Source organism: Phocoena phocoena, chromosome 3 (genome assembly GCF_963924675.1).
Source record: "Phocoena phocoena chromosome 3, mPhoPho1.1, whole genome shotgun sequence".
NCBI classification, from domain to species: domain Eukaryota; kingdom Metazoa; phylum Chordata; class Mammalia; order Artiodactyla; family Phocoenidae; genus Phocoena; species Phocoena phocoena.
Window position 1 is genome coordinate 83,994,810 of NC_089221.1, and position 21,237 is coordinate 84,016,046.

The 21,237-nt window shown below is 38.2% G+C and overlaps 1 protein-coding gene across 11 annotated transcripts in view; it reads left to right on the forward strand.

Annotated features, from left to right (window-relative positions):
• Positions 1-16,577, forward strand: part of PAM (peptidylglycine alpha-amidating monooxygenase) — a 152,086-nt gene extending 135,509 nt beyond the window's left edge. For 2 of the 11 annotated variants that reach the window (XM_065874292.1, XM_065874298.1), the window contains 5 exons: positions 3,873-3,972; positions 6,050-6,103; positions 11,939-12,142; positions 15,038-15,094; positions 15,748-15,923. In XM_065874292.1, coding sequence (XP_065730364.1) covers positions 3,873-3,972; positions 6,050-6,103; positions 11,939-12,142; positions 15,038-15,094; positions 15,748-15,923 — 591 coding nt within the window. Of the gene's footprint in view, positions 1-3,872; positions 3,973-6,049; positions 6,104-11,938; positions 12,143-15,037; positions 15,095-15,747 lie in introns of all 11 variants that reach the window. The other 9 variants (XM_065874293.1, XM_065874299.1, XM_065874295.1 and 6 more) reach the window with 6 other exon arrangements.
• The last annotated feature ends 4,660 nt before the right edge of the window (positions 16,578-21,237 follow it).

Genomic DNA, 21,237 nt, shown 5'->3' on the forward strand with positions numbered 1-21,237 from the left:
AGAAAAAACACTTTACAATGCCAATGTTAGAACACTGACAGCCAGTCTGGGATTTATTAAAATTCATTCTAGAGCTATTAATTAAGTACCTACTCTGTGTCAGGCATTATGCTAGATACTAAGGATACGATGGTAAACAGAACAGGACACAGCCTTTCCCTCAGTTGAAGTTTAACAAAGCTTACAGGATCCAAGTTGAACCAAACTGAATCTGAAGTAAATATTCCTGTACAAATTTCTTTTTTTTTTTTTTTTTTGGAGTTTCTATTGATACATAACAAACAGGACTTTTCATAGAAGTATTTCACCTGTAAAGCAATAAGCAATCAAATATCCAATCATAATAGCCCTTCAGAAAGAAATTCATTACATTGATAATAGGTATTTTACCTCAGTAGTGTTTCAGATCCTGACTGATTATCTGATCTTCATTATTTCACTGCTTTGAGCTTCTTCATATCTATTGATAAAGAAAGTGAGATACTTCCTTTCAGGTCTTCAGTTTGCATTAACAGTGTTTGCTTGATTGTTCTTTTAATAATAATGAACTATGCCAATCAGGATATTAACTTTTAATTCAAATATGCATCTAGAAATCAACACTAAGTGCTAAGCTAGAGGCTAGATTCTAAATGAGCCGTACTCTCGTAAAAATGAGAGCAGCCCTGAATGAAAATTTCAGACAGCCTTGTGCCTAAACATCAGTATTCATCAGACATTCAGCAATGAATAAGTCACAATATATGGGTCAATACAGCAAACTTGAAAAGAGAGTCTAACTCCAAGATGAAATTTGCTTTTCCTTTCAATAAACAAGACTTGATATTACACCAAAACATAGAAATGTGTTCTGTGTTGACTCAGTAAACTGAAACCGGTTTATGAATGTCTCAGAATTTTCACTTAATTAGATTATCATCACAAAGCTTAAGTTTGGGTGAAGGGAATAATATGGTGTATTGACTCCTATGTAAGAAGTGATTTTTCCTGCAAGTCAAAAGTCAAGTTTTACATAATGCGTCTATACCGCTGTTTGTGCCTGCCCACTACTTATCTCCTCATATACTTCAGTTCTCCCTCTTCTATTACATTCTTTAGGAATGTTTATGTCTGAATGTATGATCTCCATCTTTATCTCTATGTAGGGAAGCTGAGACAGTAGGACAATAAAGAAGATGATTCTATCAAATGGTGTCAAAAAGTTCTGAGGGCAAAAGATACATAATTGCCCCCCACATTCTTGCTTCCATAATCATAGCAAAGACTATGGTCCGTGTCATCGGCTTTCATACACCCTTCAGGCAGGCGTTTTTTTGTCTTCTTTCTTCTGCACAGATGCTCATGTGGAAAAGGAAAGGAATAATCCCCACTACTCCATACCAAAAAATAAATAAATAAGAAAGATAGAAAGAAGGGAATAGTAACCCCAGATTCGTGTTATTTCTCCAACCTTAACAATGGAGATTAAAATCACAGTATTTGACAGTGTTTGAGCCTAAGGTTCACACAAGTGAAATTACATATCCAAAGCTACACAGTAAGTAGCACACCTGGATCTTAAACTCAGGTCTTTTTGACTCGAAAATGTGTTTAATATTGAGGCCACGGGATATATTAAACCATAACATAACTTGGTACAACTTCTTAGAGAATGATTTTGCTTAATATGAAGTAAGTTTAAACATTATTTTGTGTTAATGCAAACATAGGATATGGAGAACACAAATTCCTTATGAATTTTTAAGACAGAATATAAGATTTTGAGGGTAAATTGCCCTGGGCTATGTCACCAGATGCCCAGGAAGTTGCTATCATTCTTTTCTCTGATCACTTTTATTTTGTTAGGGAGAAGTACCTCAAGAGAAGGTTTCAAAGCCTAGAGTAGATCTTTAAATCTGTCCAACTCTGAAGTCTTAAAACCTAACACTAAATCTTACAGCATAATTTTGTTTCAGATGACACAGAGCAGTAGAATAATTCATTTAAAAGATTATAGTTGAGTGCCTGTGATTGCAGTAGGAATAGAGGTCCCAAAGTCCCATCACTAAGCTTGCCCCTCAGCCGCTCCTGTGGCCCCAAAATATTTTCAGCTGAACCCCTGTCTCCCTGGATCAGTTTGAGAACCACAGATAGAGGTTGATTGTTATTCTAGCCTTGAACTGATGACAAAGTTCTTACCAATGAATAGTTCAAACATTACCCCCTCACCTTTGTTTCTCCACCTATTATATTTTTCCCATCAGAAAATATGAAGTACTTTACAACCACATCTTTTGCAAAGCAGGTTCTTAAAACATATTTTGGCATAGAGGAAGAACTCCCTGTGATATGCAATTCTGTTGCCACCTATTAGCTGAACCCAAAATAAAGATGAACATTTAACGACTGGCTTGGGAGATTTCAGCAAGGCAGTGTTTTGATTTCTGGCTGTCTGTCCTTCTCCTGCACATTTGTCAAGCTCATTTGATAGTTTGAAGGAATGAGCCTCCTCAGCATGGCTGTCTCATTTTTCTTTTCAATGTGACAAATTGTTGCTGATTTTCAAAGCACAGTAGTTTCTCCAGAGCATGTATTCTGCCCCTCCTACAGCGGGCTAAGAAGAGCAGTTTGCCTCATTAGCACCCTTTGTACTCAGCAAACCAAAGTGGATAGATGCTATCTGGTAAGCCCGTAAGTCAGGATAATGTTCCTATTCATACTCACTGATCATATTTTTGAGAATGGTACACTCAAGCAGGCCTCCTGGCCTTAAAGATGAAAAAAATCATCCACATCCTGCCAACTAGCCAAGACGTGGCACCCTTGAAATCTTCAGTAGACAGATGGAAATGGAAGCAGCACATTTTAAGGCTGCTCTTCAAGAAATTAACTCGGTGACCCCAATAAATTCACATAAAGGGCTCCCCTGTGTCCTCATGATTGAGATAGCATGATTTGATATGGAAATGTGTCATGAAGAAAGACATATTAAAACACCAGTGTATCTGAAGTAAGTACAAAAACCAGGAAATACTGAAGGACACACTCAGTTTGTTTCCTTTGCTGACCAAAAATATTGTCAACACTGGGCTTCAGAGTAGGAAACCCGACCTTACTGCTTATCGCCTAGTATGCATTTCAGAAATAATCTGAATGTCCTGAATCTTTGAAATGATTCCTCTTATCAGTAATATAAAAGTACTTTTTAAGGAAGCTTATGATAGCTTGATGAGAATAATAACAAGAATTAAGACCTGGTCCTTTTTAGTTGTACAAATTAAAACAGGCAAATTTGACAATGACTAAAGGTAGAAGAAATATGAAGGCAAAAAAATTATTATTATTTATAAATATAAATAATTAGGTAAATAATGAACACCAACTAATCAAGAGTGTAAAAAAATAATCTGCTTGTAAATGTTCACTTCTTTTTTGCGGTACGCGGGCCTGTCACTGCTGTGGCCTCTCTCGTTACGGAGCACAGGCTCCGGATGCACAGGCTCAGTGGCCATGGTTCACGGGGCCCAGCCGCTCTGTGGCATGTGGGATCTTCCCGGACCGGGGCACGAACCCGTGTCCCCTGCATCAGCAGGCGGACTCTCAAACACTGCGCCACCAGGGAAGCCCTGTTCACTTCTTAAAAGACTTGAAAGTCAGTGATGAGGCTGCCTCAGTGTTTCCCAGCACACAGAATTATGTCTGGCAGAGGCAGTGCCCAGTGCATGAAGGGATGACTCTTTCTGGCCTAGAGTTGCTTTGATGGGAATCATTGTTTCTCTGGTTTGAGTAACATGCTTATGGTTTTCTTGTGCGCTGTACTGTGTTTGTCTGCCTTTTCATGAAGAACTCAAGTACAGGCTCACCACCGCACTATGTGCTTCTTGTTTTGGCAGCACTTTGACATGCCTCATGACATCACTGCGTCCGAAGACGGGACCGTGTATGTTGGAGATGCTCACACCAATACCGTGTGGAAGTTCACCTCAACTGAAAGTATGACTTTTACAGCATTGTTGTCCACATTTTCCCTCAGTTTTATTGCTTAAAAACATGTCAAAAAATTTGCATGTCCGTCTCTTTTTATTGCTAGGAGTAGAGTACGGAATCAAGGTATGACTGGCAGTTGTTAAAAGACCTGTTGGTAGTCATTTCAGGGATTAACTTTTTTAAAAGCGGAAAGAAACTTTTTTTTTTTTTTCTGCTGGCAGTTATCCCCTTATTTCCACAGATATTCCACAGGAAATTCTTGATGCCTGAAGTAATGTCTGTTACATTGAAAGCCAGTGTTAATTCCAACTTAGTTCCAGAAGGAGGAGATGACTCTGGCAAAGCAGAGGGCCTGACTGAGGCATCCCTTCCCACATGGCTCTTCAGCTCTCAGTAGCTGCTGAGCATCTTGGAAGACCAGCATCTGAGTCAGACACGTATCATCCCAAACAGGAAGCCCTCTGCATTTTCCCTTTAGACTTCAGCTTGTTCAAAATACTGAACTATGTTTTCATGTAACTCCAAAAGTGTGTCTGGGGACAGAAGAGTTTCTCTATCAGGATCAGGCCAGATAGTTTGGAGACTTCTAATTGCACTTTGAGCACTATTTCTAATTCTTGAAAAGTATACTAACATAGCCACCGATACCATACTAAAAACTTAAGTTTTCTAAATTGAACAGTACCAGATGCTTAGTAAGCCACAAACCTCAATGTCCAGAGATGCTTTTAAAATATGGCAGGGTCCAAACAGTAGGAGAAGATGAGGTTAAGGAAAAGAATTGTGGATAATAAATTTGAGGTATCAGGACCTACAACAGCAGTTTTAAATAGAGAAATAATAAAGACTTGTGGACTTGATGAAGATAAGAAATACTACTTATAATAAGGAAAAATGCAAATTACAACAAGGAAAAAATACAAGGTATAACAAAGAAAAGTAAAATCATGAGTCCAAAAACTTTAATCATATACTGTACAGGTCTTGGAGCCCAAGTTAATTTGGTAACTGTTGTCTTCAGAATTGTCCTTTGAGTAATTTTTGCTGTTTTGTAATAAGGACCCAGTTAGGGCTGAGTGTCCAGAGGTGCCCATGGACTATTCCCCTCCAGCAGTAGCTGCACATTCCCCTGCAAGTGTGCCTCTCCTACCACCTGCCTCCTCAAAGAAGAACCAGAAGGTGTAGGCAGACAGGAAAGCAAAGAGAGATGGATAATTCCCAATTGCATGACTGAACCCAGGCTTTTCAGAATAAAAGATCGATAAATACCTTTCAAGATGGGAAAAACTTCAGAAATCTAACTAGTATCTTCATTTTACAGATAGGAATATGATACTTGAACTCATTAAGATTCCCGCCTAAGGCTCATTATTCCACCCTAGCTGTTGGTACTAAACAGAGATGCATATCCAAGTCACCTGGAGAAGGTTTTCAAAGCACACGTGGCCAGACCCCATTCAAGATCTATAGAAAGAAGAAGAGTTATAATATGGGTATTTTGGAAAGACTTCCCAAGTTGTTTTGAAATATCCCCTGATTGAGAATCACTACAATATAGCATTCAGCTATGAAAGAGAAAAAGCCTTCTGCACAGTCCAGAATGCAACCAAATAATAAATCTGGGAAAAACAGTACCTTGGGAACAATAGGACTGCCATAGAAGACGAAACAAGTGTCTTGTGTATTTATTTATGTTGTAGTATTTAACTAGTCAAATCAATCTGTCAACTAGAAGACTGATAAACATGGCAGAACTAGTAGTCAGTCTAAGATGTCCACATGAAAACAGAACTACTTGATATTTCAGACATAATACAGAATTGTAAACTCCACATGGAAAATCTCATTTTAGATACGAAGACCTTGGAAATATTATTTCAGCTTTCCCTAGGAGGATTTTATCCAGGATTCATGGACCTGGCACCTCATTAGTGACTTGTATCAAACTCTTTTCTAATATACTAATGTATTTGATGAATTAAAGAAATATTATCTACTGAGAACAATTAATATCAAAATTAAGTTTTCAAACATTCTTTTTGGGGATTCTGATTTTCTCTCTCCTTGCTGTACTGTGTTACAGAAATGGAACATCGATCAGTTAAAAAGGCTGGCATTGAGGTCCAGGAGATCAAAGGTTGGTCAGATTCCTCTTGTGACTATGAAACCCAAGTCTATTTGTGTTGAATTCTTTTATGGCTCTTGATTGCACTTAAATATTATCAGGCTAAAAATATAATATAATCTGGTAAATTATCGATAACTTCTACTGTGTACTTGAGGCTTTAAACCTACATGCTGCCACTGCTTTTTCTGATAAAATGGAATAGTAATAATGAGCTCAAACTCACTGATTTCAAGTGATGAAAAGTGATTGGGGATGTAAGAAATCTACAACAAGTGGGTCAGAGGCATTCAGAGAGGAAAAAAGTCAGTCAGTCACTTTTGGAAGTTTTAACCTCAGGCAAGTAGAAAAATAACATCCAGCATGCTGGGAAAGGCCTTCCTTAATGGGCTCTAATCTTTAGAGTGAAAAATATCTTTGGAGAGTTAATAATATAGGGGCCTGAAAACATAAGCTGCTCCCTAAGCTCCAATCTTAGTACCATTCAGCCCCCAACATTTACTGAGGGCCATCTATGTGTAAGGCACTATAGCAATGGAACTGCCTGACTTCAAGAGACTTATAGCCTGTAAGGACTCTGTGTGTGTGTGTATATACATACATGCATATTCATATATAGAAATAAGTACTATATCATTGGTGTGTATTGTAAGACATGGGGGGATGGAATTTAGCTACTGGCAAAACTACTGGGTTCATTTGGAATCCCAGTCAAATTATTTTCTCCCTTTCTTAGGATCAGTTTATATTGATACATTTTCTACTATTTTCAGGGATTTGACATTGTCGTGTAGTTAAGAACTCACTAGAGGTGTTCCTAATGTTTAAGTAGCAAAGTGATTCAATTCTTAGTTGCTTTACAAATGATTCTCCCAGATATTAAGACTTAAGCCTAGGCTTACTTGTTTTCCTTTTTCATGAAAGCAGGTGGAAAAGAGAGGAAAAGAAGCCAGAACCAAGAGGCAATTTAGGGATTTTATATAGGCAGATAAGAAAATATAGCCGGCTCAAGGTTGAAAGGGGTAAGATAATATTATAAAATAAATAAATAGCAACTGTTTAGCATTTGTAGAGATTCTACCCAGGTGACACTACTGAGTGACATTCATACTACACATATTGAAGAAGTTCCTGATCTGCTATTTTTCTGTTATTGTTATGTAAAGAGTTATCGATAAGTTCTATTCGCCCTGGAATAAAGACGTTGGAAAAGATACCGTTATTAATAAGAGCTGTCATTTATGGAGCACAAAAATGGACTATGCAGAGAATTAAGGTTAATCCTTACACCAGTCATGTGTTAATCGCTATTATCCCCATTTTACATATGTGAGAAAATTGAGGGTCAGAATTACTACTAAGATATTAAATGGCAGAGCCAGAATTTAAACCAGTCTGGCACCAAAGCTATGCTCTTAACCACTATTACTGTACTGCTGAGGAGAGATCAATACCACCAATTCATTCACCATAAATTCTTCCAGGAACTACAGGTTGCGGATGGTTGCAGTTTACTCTGAAATCTCTGGGATTTCGAAGTGGCCTCAGACCGTTTCTATTTAAATAGATCCCACCAAAACTCTGAGACTATACTGGTTGACCTGCTGTGAACAGCCCAGCCACACTGATCTCACCCACTGGCCACATCCTCTCTCCTGCACACCACTGAGTCTGTTGGGTGGAGAAACCTCTCAGCAGCTCAAATAGTCAATTTAATTGAAATGCCTTGTCATGACAGTTCCATTTTAATAGTTAGGAATACCCAAGCCCAAATGAACTTGTTCTAGTCCTCTTTGAATCCATATGACTCTCATTAAACTTTTTTATAAAAGATTATTTTCTTATTACAAAAAGGAATATAAATCATTCTGGATCTCCAAGAGTTTGTCTTTTATCAAAATCTGGAAGCTTAATTTAAACCACCTCTTACAAAGAGAGGGAGAAACACCATCCCAGATTTAACAGCCCTGTAGATACATGGTAATTGTAAATTTTGAAATTCGAGCAACCTTTGATGACACTCATCCCCACTGTGAAAGGTTACACAACCGATCAGTAATAGAGTTTCAGAACCAGTGTTGTGTTCTCAGGGAGTTTCAGGGATAAGAGAATTTGTGATGATAGAAACTTAGGAAAGGGATTGAAACTTTCGAATAAAGTTACTAGGGATAGGGACTTCCCTGGTGGTGCAGTGGACAGGGCTACGCGTTCCCAATGCAGGGGGCCCGGGTTCGATCCCTGGTCAGGGAACTGGATCCCACATGCATTCCGCAACTAAGACCCGGCACAAACAGATAAATAAATAAATAAAAATTAAAAAAAAAAAAGTTACTAGGGATAAAATAGATATGCCAATGTCCCACCAAAAGCATAGCCCTTCACCCCTTCCCCACCCCCACTGTACAAGATGATGATGGCAAATCAGACTTAAGAAAATAAAAATAAATTCTCTGTTTTTAGCAGTTAGCATCTTAGACCTTATGGAGAGCAACACATTGTAGGGGAAGCACATTGCATTTAACAAACAAACCAAAAAATGAGTACAGGAATACTCGTTTTATTGCAGTTTGTAGATACGCACTTTGTGTTTTTTACAAATGGAAGTTTTATGGCAGCCCTGCATTGAGCAAGTCTGTCGGCGCCGTTTTCCAGCAGCATTTGCTCACTTCATGTCTCTGTGTCACATTTTGGAAATTCCTGAAATATTTCAAACTTTTTCAATATTATTTGTTATGGTGATCTGCGATCGCCATCTTTGATGTTACTACTATGAACTCGCTGAAGGCTCAGATAATGGTTAGCATTTTTAGCAAGAAACTATTTTTTAATTAAAGTGTATACATTGTTTTTTTAAGACAATGCTGTTGCACCCTTAATAGACTACAGTATAGTGTAAAGATAACTTTTATATGCACTGGCGAACAAAAACATTTATGTGACTCGCTTAATTGCAATATTTGCTTTATTGAGTTGGTCCAGAACTGAACCCGCAATAGCTCCAAAGTATGCCTGTAATCTCATTGGTGCTATATGTACTTTTCATGTCTTCTAACATGCTACTTGCCAGTATGCCGTCTACAACCTTCAGCCTTCAGTTCCATCTGTGATGGACTGGGTCATAATTGCTATGTTGCTGTATTAAGAATGTCCTTTCCTGTCCCGGTTACTCCAGGTGGTCTCTGGGCTTCTCCCCTTCTGTCAAGGGGGGAGAGACATGCACGTTCTTGTGTGTGTGAGCTCACACAGGAGTGCACCTAGCCTCCCTTTCTAAATGCATTGCTTTAAAGAAGAAGGAAAAAACTTCCTATACATCAGCTTTCAAAATTCTTTTTATTTCCAGGTATCTCTAGAGATTCCAAGAAAGCTTGTTTGAAGACATATTTTGTTGCAGATTGAATACATCTGGCCTCTTATATAGGAGAATGTCACATGGGGTACCCCCACCTTCCAGAAGCCCCAGGTCCTGGCTAATCTTAGAGCTTCTCCATTCCATCTTCATCAGGGATGCTCTAAATTACTGGGGGTTTTAATTAAAGAATTTAGGATAAAGAGTAAAAGTGACAGAATTTAGATTGTTCTTTACGCTTTGAATGGAATTCTTAGTCTCTTAAGTGATAATGATTTTTTAGGCTTTTTACTCCACTTATAACGGCTTCTAAGAAGAGCAACAATTTTTTCTTTTATATTGGGAAATTAAAATTTTTTATCCTCTTTCTTTAAAATGTAGAGCATCGTTTAAAATCTAAACATACTTCAGCTGGTTCCAAAAGTTAGAAAGTTCAACTATTTTTAGTAGATGGCACTCAGCGTACAGAAGGGATGTGGAAATAAGAATTTCTAAAGTGCAGTGCAGTGTGCGTATCTTAGCAAGTTCATTACCTCATTCTCAGCACACTTACTGTGAATGGTAAAATGATTCTGTTAGTCTGTCACCTACTTCATAGTTCTTCTTTCCTTTTATTGGAGCCTGATCCTAGCTCTGCCTTATCGATGAAACTAGATATGAACTGGTACAGCCAATGTCTTAGGTATAGGTAAACCACTGAATGACAGGTAGGAAGTGCTATGTAATTACTCTGATTATAGTCACTTTCAAATAGAAATAAACCCTTCTTCCAAGGCAACAAGTTCTTGACTACCAATCTATATCTTTGGCCTATATTTTTTAATCCTATCATCTCTTTATTGTTATTTTTTGCTTAAATATAGAACAGGCTTAAATATAGAACAATTTGTATACCTTTTCTACGACAGTGAAGAAAAAGACAAAACAGCTAGTGGTCAGGAAGAGTAAGAATGACATTCATATTCCTCTTGGAAACTGAGACTTAGAAAGATTAAATTTGAACCATTTAGATCTATGAACCAATCCCCTTCCTTCTTTCCCACTGAAGTTTCAAGATCCACTTCAGTGGATAAAGGAAGGGAAATAATGGTCTCCCCTTAATCACAGTACAGGGAAGGAAATGAAGACTGTGAGGCCATCTGTAAAATGGTGGTAATAATAGTGCCCACTCATAGGCTTGGTGTGATGATTAAATGAGAACAATTCCTGAAACAGAGTACGTGCTTGATAGATTTAACTGAGACTGGGAAGGAGGCTGGCTCAGAACATTGAGGCAAAAACCTGGGACCTCCCAATTGTGTGTATCATAAATTGTGTTTACAATGCCTTAAGCAATTTAAGAAATGCTTCCTTGGAGAAGTGTCCAGCAAGCTACTAAGCTGTGTCCATACATATTAAATATTAACCAAAGATTTTCCTGATCACGTTAAACCACTTATCCCTGCCATTTTGTCAAAATTTCCATGGGGCCATATGATGCACTCTGTATCATAGGGCAGAGGGCACACCAAGAAGTTGAAGTTCAGAAACCTTGTGAGCCTTTTGGCAAACATGGTTGTGACTTCCAGCCTTCACACGCAGGGTTCTTGTACAAACACATATATGTGCTTCTTGGGGGCAAGAATGCCTCAAGGTTCAACCTCATTTTCAAGTCAGTAGTTATTAAGATTCCTGCAGCTGCTTATATGGTTTTATTGTATCAATTTCCCAAGCAGTACTTTAGGCCTGGTATCTACCCAGTATCTGCCAGTATCACAGAATAGTTGTGTAAGTTATTTTCATCAACAACAAATGGACATACAGTGCATCTGTGTGCACTTACAACTTGCTGGGAATGGTAGAAAAGAACCTGGAAAGGACACAGTTCCTTTTTCCATTTCTTAATTCTAGAATTAATATGTGCAACTATGCATGTGTGGTACTAATAATTCATTGAACATGAAAGAGGTTCATAAACTGAAGACACAAGGAAACAAATACTTACTAAGCACCTTTTTTATGATAAACATTTATCCTCAATAATTTCATGAAGGAGGTTGTTATCATCATTACAGTTATACAGAGGAGGTTTCCAAGGCCCAGATCACTTAAGTAACTTGCCCAAAGTTACACACGCTGACTATGTAAGAGAACTGGGATTTGAGCCCAGATTCATCTGACTCCACCGTGCATGCCAGTTCTGTCCCCTACACCATGCTGCCTGTCCATTTTAACTTTGAAAAAATGCAAGAGTAGGATATATCTTTTGTGGAATTATAGTTAAAGAGGGAACAAAGAGCAGAACCAAAGAAACCCAATTTAGAGGTGAAAAATCATTCACTGGGAATTTGCTAGTCACAATTGCCAGCTTGGTAGATGCAGATATTGAAATATGAACCCCACATGCATTGAGCTCAACAAGTTCTTCATGAGCAGCTGTTAATTTGACTGGGTAGGGGCGGGTGGGAGGGTTTTGGAGTCTTTGAGTTAGTTGAATATTGTAAACTCTTCTTTCCCTGAAGAATCCGAGGCAGTTGTTGAAACCAAAATGGAGAACAAACCCGCCTCCTCAGAATTGCAGAAGATGCAGGAGAAACAGAAACTGATCAAAGAGCCAGGCTCGGGAGTGCCCGTGATTCTCATTACAACCCTCCTGGTTATTCCGGTGGTTGTCCTGCTGGCCATTGCCTTATTTATTCGGTGGAAAAAATCAAGGGCCTTTGGAGGCAAGTAAAATGAGCCCCTTGAACTTGGAACCTGACCTTCGAAAGAATGTTTGGCCTGATTATCCTCAAAGTTTGGTTGTGATGTTTTTCAGTGTTGTTGTTTTTTTTCTTGTGTTCTCTACCTTTTTCAACATTGTCTATGTTCCAAATATTGTCTATAGTTAGTATCACAGTGGAAAATATATCTGGAGCTTCAAAATTTGGATAGTTAGATTAAAGTATAACCTTTATTATTACCTTTTAGCGTTGGCTTAAACCCATTTAATGTCTCCATATGAAACTGCGTAGATAAGTAGAGTCAGTACAAATTAGCTGAAGGGTCAGGAAGGAGGAGATCCCTTCTGTTAGAAACAGGCCCAGTCCTCAAAATGCCTGGGTCAGTTTTTTAGAAGTAGTATTTTTCCCTAGTCCTGGCTCTAGCTCCTAGCTACATGACCTTGGGCAAGTTACTTAATCTCTCTAAGCCACTTCATCTATAAAGTGGGGATAAAATACTCACAAGGTTGTGTAACGATTAAATGAAATAATGTACATAAAGCATTTATCACAGTACCTGGCACTTAGTAAGTGCTCAATTAATACCACCAATAATTATTAGGAATAATCATTGGTAATAAAGTAATAAATGTCATAAGAAGTCATAAAAGATACTTGTCTTAAACCTCAGCTCTCTCAGGAAACCAACTATTTCTATAAGAAACCATTTGATAGTTTTTAAATAGTCATAATTTAGGCCATCAGCCTTCCCTAACCAAACAAGGGAGGGTCCAATACTGGTGTCAGTATTTTATCAAATCATTATCATATTATAGGACCCTTTCAAGGTATCCACATAAATAAACAAATAATCCGACTTGTGATCCTCACCTGTCAGGAACAGACCCTTAGCTGGGTCCCCAGGTCCTAAGGCAGGAGGTTACAGCTATGCTTGGGAAGGCGTCCATGGACCAGGGTGGAAGGAAGCATTTGATCAAGAAACAGTGCATCTGATCGTATTTCAGGCCAAGGCAACCATGGCAGGGATTCAGTGCCCATGGCAAAGCCCTGACACAGAAACAAAACCAGAGGATTTAATTTAATAATTTGTGAAAGGGAATTTTTCTAGGACTTTCTTTGGCTTTTCATCTGCAATCAGTAAAGCTCTGCAAAAATACAGCTAACTCTTCCCAAAAGGGACTGCTATGGAGCCCTTGTTATGGGTATGGGTATGTGTTACGCAGAGGCAAAGATAAGTAAATGTAGTCATTATCTTCATGGAGTTAGATGGAAACTTCAAAAGAGCAAGAATCTTGTATGTTTACTTGTTTACTGATATATCCCCAGCACAAATAACAGTTCCTGGCACTAGGGGTTTGATAATTAGTCATTGGGAAAATGACTGAATAAATAAATGGAGCTCAGAGAATAGATGACACATAAAAAAGAAATGACACATAAAGGTATTAAGAGAGGGTGGTAAGTGCAGTGATAAATACACAGAGTATCAGGAACACATGGGGCCTGGGGGCAGGTAGCAGGAATGTTGGTAATCAACCCACACTGGAGGAGGAGTGGCCGGGGAGTCGAGAAGGTTTGGTGTCTCCTGTTTGCTGTGAGCACGCGTGGGTGGCACTGTTACCAGGATACTGAGTTTACAGGCGTGTGTTGGGAAGACAGGGACCCAGGTCGAACCATATGAAACTGCCATTGTTCAATCATGTTTTATTTAGAAAACTACAGTTTTATACGGTTCAGTCTAATACATTTAATTCTAAAAGTAGATCAGCCTCTCACCTTTTTTCAACATTTGTTCCTGATAGATCTTATCCAGTCTCTGAGGGATTTTAATAACCCTCATGAAAGGCCTTCCACTTATTCAGCACACCCTTACAGCATGTCAGCTCCACATCAGACACTGTCCTAGGCACAGGGGATGCAAAACTGACTAGGGACTGTCCCTCATCCTTATGGAAATTACAGTCTAATTTGTTGGCTTTCTAACGGTCTCATCAGATTTTTCTTCCCTTCTTGCCTATTTCTCTCCCCACCAACTCCTGCCTTTGCTCTGTCCTCTGCCTGTGAGCTTTCTCCACGATGCTGCCGCCTCTCCTGGTTAGAGACTTTGAGCCTTTTTTCCCTGACCATAGCCCTTAAGGGAGTGTTGGAAGCAGGGCAAAGAGTGCAGGGAGGTACGCAGCACACAGAGAAATAAGTCCATGAGGAGTTCTGCCTCCAACTAAGGAAAGAAAGTCAATTCTTCATGGAGATGGGCTGGAATTTGGGGAGCCCAAATTTTGGAATTGGGGTCACCTTGTATGGCTGAAAGTACTCAGGGTTTCAGGTTTTTTGCCTTCCGTCTTACATTAAAAGGTAATGGTGTACATGGATCCAAAGCTTTCTCAAGCAGGACATGTACTGTTCTTAATAGAAAGACAAAAACCTCAGACCAATATTCCTAAAACTGTAATAAGCTTCCAATTTTTTACACATTACTGGTAACTGAATTTTGTCCTAATAAAGGTAACTAATATTTACTGAGCATTTACTGTGTGTGTACCAGGCACTGTTCTAAGCACGTCACATGCAGTATCCCATCTAAACCTTACAGAAAGGTAGAGATTGTCATTGATCTCTCTTTTCTCAGAAGAGAAAACTGAGACTCAGAGAAGTAATTTATTGAGATTGCACAGCCTGTAAGAGACACAGGCAGGAGTCAAACCCAGCTCTGGCCTTTGTATACATCACAATAATATATTGCCTTTATTTTCCCTTAGAATTCTAAGAATACATACAGACAAGAGCCAGGCCTTGTTATTAATCATTCATGAATTAATTCCTTATTTTGTGTTGAAAGTTGAGCCCATGGATTGAGGAAGGTGTCTGGGACTCATTTTGAAATATGCCATCTTTTTCTAGCAGATTCTGAACATAAACTTGAGGGAAGTTCGGGAAGAGTTCTGGGAAGACTTAGAGGTATGCCTGTGACCTTTTAGAATCCTTCACGTGTGATTCAAAGTCAACAAGTGCATGTCTTTTAAAACGCAGGGAGATATTTTTTATTTTCTCTCTGGAAATTAAACTCCTTGTGTGCAGCACTGCATCCCCAGAATGCAAACCATGAACCGACCGAAGTGTGTGGCTCTGGTGCAGGTTCTCCAACTTCATTTTCCCAGCTTGCTCTTCTGTATTATCGGATTCTCTTCCCCTGCCTTTGTATCTGGCTTCATCTGTCTTCACTATATTTTCTATCACTTCTGTCAGCGTGTCAGTGCATGTCTTGGTGAAGATGACCTTTTCGTAAAGTCATTGAAATGAAGAGCTGCTCAAGGGGATGCCCATTCCAGAGAGCCTGGAACAGGCAGGAGGTGAAAGAAAAGTGAATCTGAAATAATCCTGCAGAAACACATAATCCTGGGGAGCTTTGGGTTTTTTCCTTATTTATTTTAATGAATCTGTGGAATCGCATCTTTCTGACTCTGTAGGATAAGTATCTCTCTATGTCACTTCCCCGCCCCCCCCCCCCGCTAATATCTACCCTTTCCCATCTCCATAAGAATTTACAAGGAAACTGAGAATCATTTGTGCAAATGTTACCTCAATCCTCTGTCATTGTTCGATTTCCGCAGGAAAGGGAAGTGGAGGCTTAAACCTCGGAAACTTCTTCGCAAGCCGGAAAGGCTATAGCCGAAAAGGCTTTGACCGCCTTAGCACGGAGGGAAGTGACCAGGAGAAAGATGATGACGGAAGTGAGTCAGAAGAGGAGTATTCAGCACCTCTGCCTATACCCGCACCTTCCTCCTGAAAACGGGGCTTTGATTTAGGTTGATGAAATTTGCCAAGAATGCCAGATTCCTTTCCCTTTAGCACGTTTAGCGTTTTGTGTATTTAATTGTAAACTGTACTAGTCTGTGTGGGACTGTACACATTTTATTTACTTCGTTTTGATTTAGTTGGCTTCTGGTTCTAGTTGAGGAGTTTCCTAAAAGTTCATAACAGTGCCATTGTCTTTATATGAACGTAGAATAAACAGTTCTCTTCTTCCATCACACTAGTAATTTAATGATGGAAGGTTTGCTCATCTGCATTTTTGAGACTTTTCTGTAGTTCGTAAATAACCCCATTCTCTGCTTGAACACAGTATTTTCCCAATAGCACCTCCATTGCCAGTGTCTTTCTTTGGTGCCTTTCCTGTTCAGCATTCTCAGCCTGTGGCAGTAAAGAGAAACTTTGTGCTACATGACAACAAAGCTGCTAAATCTCCTTCTATTTTTTTAAAATCACTAACATTATATTGCAATGAGGGAAAGAAAAAAAAGTCTCTATTTAAATTCTTTTTTTTAAATTTTCTTCCTCAGTTGGTGTGTTTCGGGGATGTCTTATTTTTAGATGGTTACACTGTTAGATCACTATTTTCAGAATCTGAATGTAATTTGTGTAATAAAGTGTTTTCAGAGCATTAGCTGTCAGAGTGTATTTTGCAATTTTTGCATATTTGCAGGGTTTGTATACAACTTTTGTAATAATTACACAAACCACAGATATAGTGAAACCTATTCAATGTCTTCAACCAAAAGAAATGTATTAAAATTAAGATGGTATTTTATTATGTAGCTGATATAAATTAAAAACCAGCCTAAGAGTTTACATACATGTGTAAAACCAGGCTTTCTTTTAAAATTCAAAGAGGTGTTTTGCCTGTATATCAATCAGAAGGTAAATACTTTAATAAAAGGTGATCATAGCTAAGAGGAAACCTGTGTCTCAAATTACATACACAAATTAATCCATCAGTGTAGGTTACTACTAATGGTTTTCTTTTTAAAGAATAATTTTACTCCAAATACCCATGTATTCGTAGGAATATTCATCTCTTAACAGTGACTACAAATTACTTTTAAAACACCTTTTTCATAATCAATGCAATTTAGTAAGAACCTGATAACTTTTCTTTTTATAATAATCAGACTCTAGAACCCTTTCTTCAAAATGCCTGCTTGCGATTCAGGTATCTTAGTAGTGGCATGTTATAGATTTAACTGACTAATCACGAAAGCAATATAGAGTACTTTGCAAAAAAATTAAATTGTCTTCCAGCTAAGTTATTTAAAATACCTAACTTAACCTAGATGTTTTTTCCCTCATAATTTACACCAAATTGATCTAATTGAAAGATTTTTTTTCCTTCTCAAATGAAGAACACACTTTTCCTCCCTCTGACCACTCCTTTATGCCCCTTTCACCACGTTAGTGGTAAACATGTAAATGTAGAATCACAACAGCACTATTCTGGTGTATGTGTGCCTGTTCACTATATCTTACATGTTTGTATTTCAGCATCAGAATGTGTTATGTTATAGGCTGACTTGGATGTTCAACTTTTCTTACGTTGGGGAAATTAGTTGACTTACACTAAAGCCATCTTCTGTGGTACTGTATTAGATCATCAGCTCTATCTTTAAAGTTATGTATGCCTAATTTTGTTCCTAAACAGTTTTACAGTGGCTCATGGATGCAAAAAAAAAAAAAAAAAAACTAGATCAAAATGATAAATTATAAGGAGGTGGTAAAGAAAAAGGGAAAACAAAGATAACAATTATTCTTGTATAAATTTTCCCATTTTTATCTTTCTTGTTCATGGGGAGAATTTGGCTCTAAACTTTCGAGCAGCTCATTAAGTAAAACTTGACTAGTTACATGATTCATGAACCAGTTAAACATTTAGAATTCCTAATAATAAGATCAGAAAAATTTGCTTCCAAGTATCTTCTGAAAGATAGCACCATGTTGTATTAATTAAAATCTTCAACAATATATATAGAATAGACAAATACATTTGCAGATCTGTTCTTACATATGTCCCTTAATATAGCACATGGCATTATATGCCTAATATAAGCAAATGGCCTTATAAAAAAGAAAATTCAGAAAAAGAAAGTCTGCATTACCATCCTGTCCTAGAACACCATCCTTATTCTACTAACCTGGCTTAAATAAAGATGGCGGACTGGAAATGAATGAAATGCACTGACTTCAGGCAATCTCTTCAGTGATTTTTGTTCTTAGCTGAACTTCATTTATTGAGTTAGATTTTGCACTGCCTGGGAAGTACCTAAAGGAATGGATCCCTTCGCAGTAGAATCACTGGGGAATTTAAGAAAAAAATGATTGGACACTACCTCCAGAAATTCTGATTTGATTGGCTTACCATAGGATATTGCTATAGGTCATATTTTTTAATTTCTCCAGGTAATTCTAATGTGCAGCCAGAGTTGAAAACCACTGTCTTTGAGAATGGCTGTTTTACTTTGCCAGTTTCTACAAGTGGATAGCTATATTTTCACATAAATTATAGTTTACAGATGTTTGGAGAGAGAATATGGGGTCTGAGTTGTTTTGATATGACCATTAGTATCAAGATCTGAATGCCTTCATTGTTAAATGCTTTAAATTGGATAATTAAAATAGGCATAATTGACTTATTAATAAGGCAAAGGGAAAGAGCTGTGCTTGATTTTTTTTTTTTACAATAAATTATCCAGAGAATATTATTTGGGGGAGTTAAAAAAAATAGCTTTGTCGTTCACTGAGTTGGCCCTGAATTATCATATGCATAAAATCTTTTGTTCTAAGCTTTCTTCTTAGTTTATTAAATCAGCATATCCTTTTTCAAAGTTCCCATGCATCTTTAAAGTCTCACTCAGATGTTATATAAATTAAATATTTAAGTAGCTGAATGACAAGAGAAGCCACAGACGTGGTATTTGAGCTTATTCCCGTGACTGTCATCACCTAGTAGCTCAAAGTTGATGTAAGTCAAAGTTGATGTAGCCTATAGCAGTACTTCTCAGACTTCAATGAATGTAAGAACCAACTGGGGTACTTATTTGAAGAGGACTGACTCTTGGTCCCATTCCCAGAGTTTCTGGTTCACTACATTGGATGGGGCCTAGAGAGCTGCATTTTTTTGTTTGTTTTGTTTTTGTTTTGCGGTACGTGGGCCTCTCACTGTTGTGGCCTCTCCCATTGCGGAGCGCAGGCTCCGGACGCGCAGGCTCAGCGGCCATGGCTCACGGGCCCAGCCGCTCCGCGGCATGTGGGATCTTCCCGGACCGGGACACGAACTCGTGTCCCCTGCATTGGCAGGCGGACTCTCAACCACTGTGCCACCAGTGGAAACCCGAGAGCTGCATTTTTTAAAAACATCCTTGGTGATTTGGATCCAGGTGTTCCATGGACTGTCTCCAAGAAATACAGTTCTCCAGAGAGTAGCTGAGCCTTAAAACAAATTATTAGGTACACAAAAACATTTTCTCAAATATGTGGTCTCTGTAGAGTGATGGTTTGGCCCAGAAGTGATCCACCCCAATTCCTCAAACTTCGATCACAGAAAACGTAGATGCAAATTACCTTCAGGGCCAGAACTTACCTACCAGCAGCTTCTTCCTATAGTTCCCTAACACCGATTATCCCACCATGGGAAGTAACTTAGATGCATACAGAGAAAGGCTACTAGGGGCCTCCCTATAACCTCCTTTAAAAAAAGCATCAAAGACAAAAGATAAAATACAAGTGATATCATGTCTTCAGTAGGTCACCATGCTAGACTTTGTGTTTTTGTTTTTTTGTGGGTGTTTTTTTTTGTTTGCTTCTTGTTGTTTCTTTTTGTGGCAGTGAAAGTGCCAAGTGACAAGAATCAACCAAACCCATTTGGTGTGTTTTTCCAGCATCATGATTTAATTAAGGGAGCATATTCATTGTAGAGAATATATTGATGATTGTAAATGTGACTCCTCATTACGGCCTTAAAATTTTTGAAATACCAAAGCACAAAGATGTCAATTATATATCCAAACTACAGGTACAAAAGAAGTGCATGTATTTTCCATGCTCCAAAATTGAGTACACACTGTATTGTCGTAGGGAAGGGGTTTACCAATGAAGACCTGACAATAAAGTACTCAAGATTCATATACCAAAGTAAAATATAAAATAGGAGTTTATAAAAACAAGTTTGACAATAGCAGAGAGTACCCTTTTCATTTCTGAGCAAAAATGCATTTCGTTATACATACTCTCTCCTAAAATAAATAAACCAGTCAATTGAGAATGCTCTGTTTTTTCCTCTATTATACTACAACATTCTCCACGTCTTTTGAAAAAAAGATATTGTGCGGGAACTGTTGGACAAGCATGCATGTGGATGGAACAGCACAATTGCACTGGTTCTTACAGCTCACTTCTAGATAAGGAGAAAATGTTATTTATTAGCATGGCCCAGTCTTAGCCAATGTTCAGTTTGGAAAGACACTAGGTTAAGCGCAGAATGATCTGAAATTTCAAGTTCTATAATTGATGATTTTATATGCCATTGTATTAGGCTTTTAAAAAAAATTTTTATTGGAGTATCGTTCATCTACAATGTTGTGTTAGTTTCTACTGCACAGCAAGGTGAATTGGCCACACATACCCATATATACTCTTTACATTCCCCTCCCATACAGGTCATTCTAGAGTGTTGAGAAGAGCTCCCCGAGCTACACAGCAGGTCCCTATTAGTTATCTACCCTTACATATAGTAGTATGTATACATGTCATTCCCAATCTCCCAACGCATCCTCCCCCCTGTGCTCCCCACCCAACCTCCGGCAACCACAAGTTTACCCTCCACATCTGTGACCCTACCTCTGCTCTGCAAACAAGTTCTAGTCAGACTTCTTCAGTCATTAATTACAGCTCAATTCAAATAGGCTGGAACATATACACACCACTATACATAAAATAGACAACTAACAAGGACCTACACTGAACTATAATCAATATTTTATAGTAACCTATATATATATATCACTTTGCTGTACACCTGAAACTAACACAACATTGTAAATCAACTATACTTCAATTAAAAAAAAACTAAAAAAATAGGCTGAAGAACAACTTTTATTTGTTAAGAATTAATAATATACTATATAATAATGAAAATAATAATCAGGAACTAATAATGTATCAAGAAAAAGGATTATTACTGATACACATAACTGAAAAGCCCAAGCGTGGCTAGATTCCAAGACTCAGATGATGCTATCAGGATTCTGCCTCCTTCCATCCCTCAGTTTGGC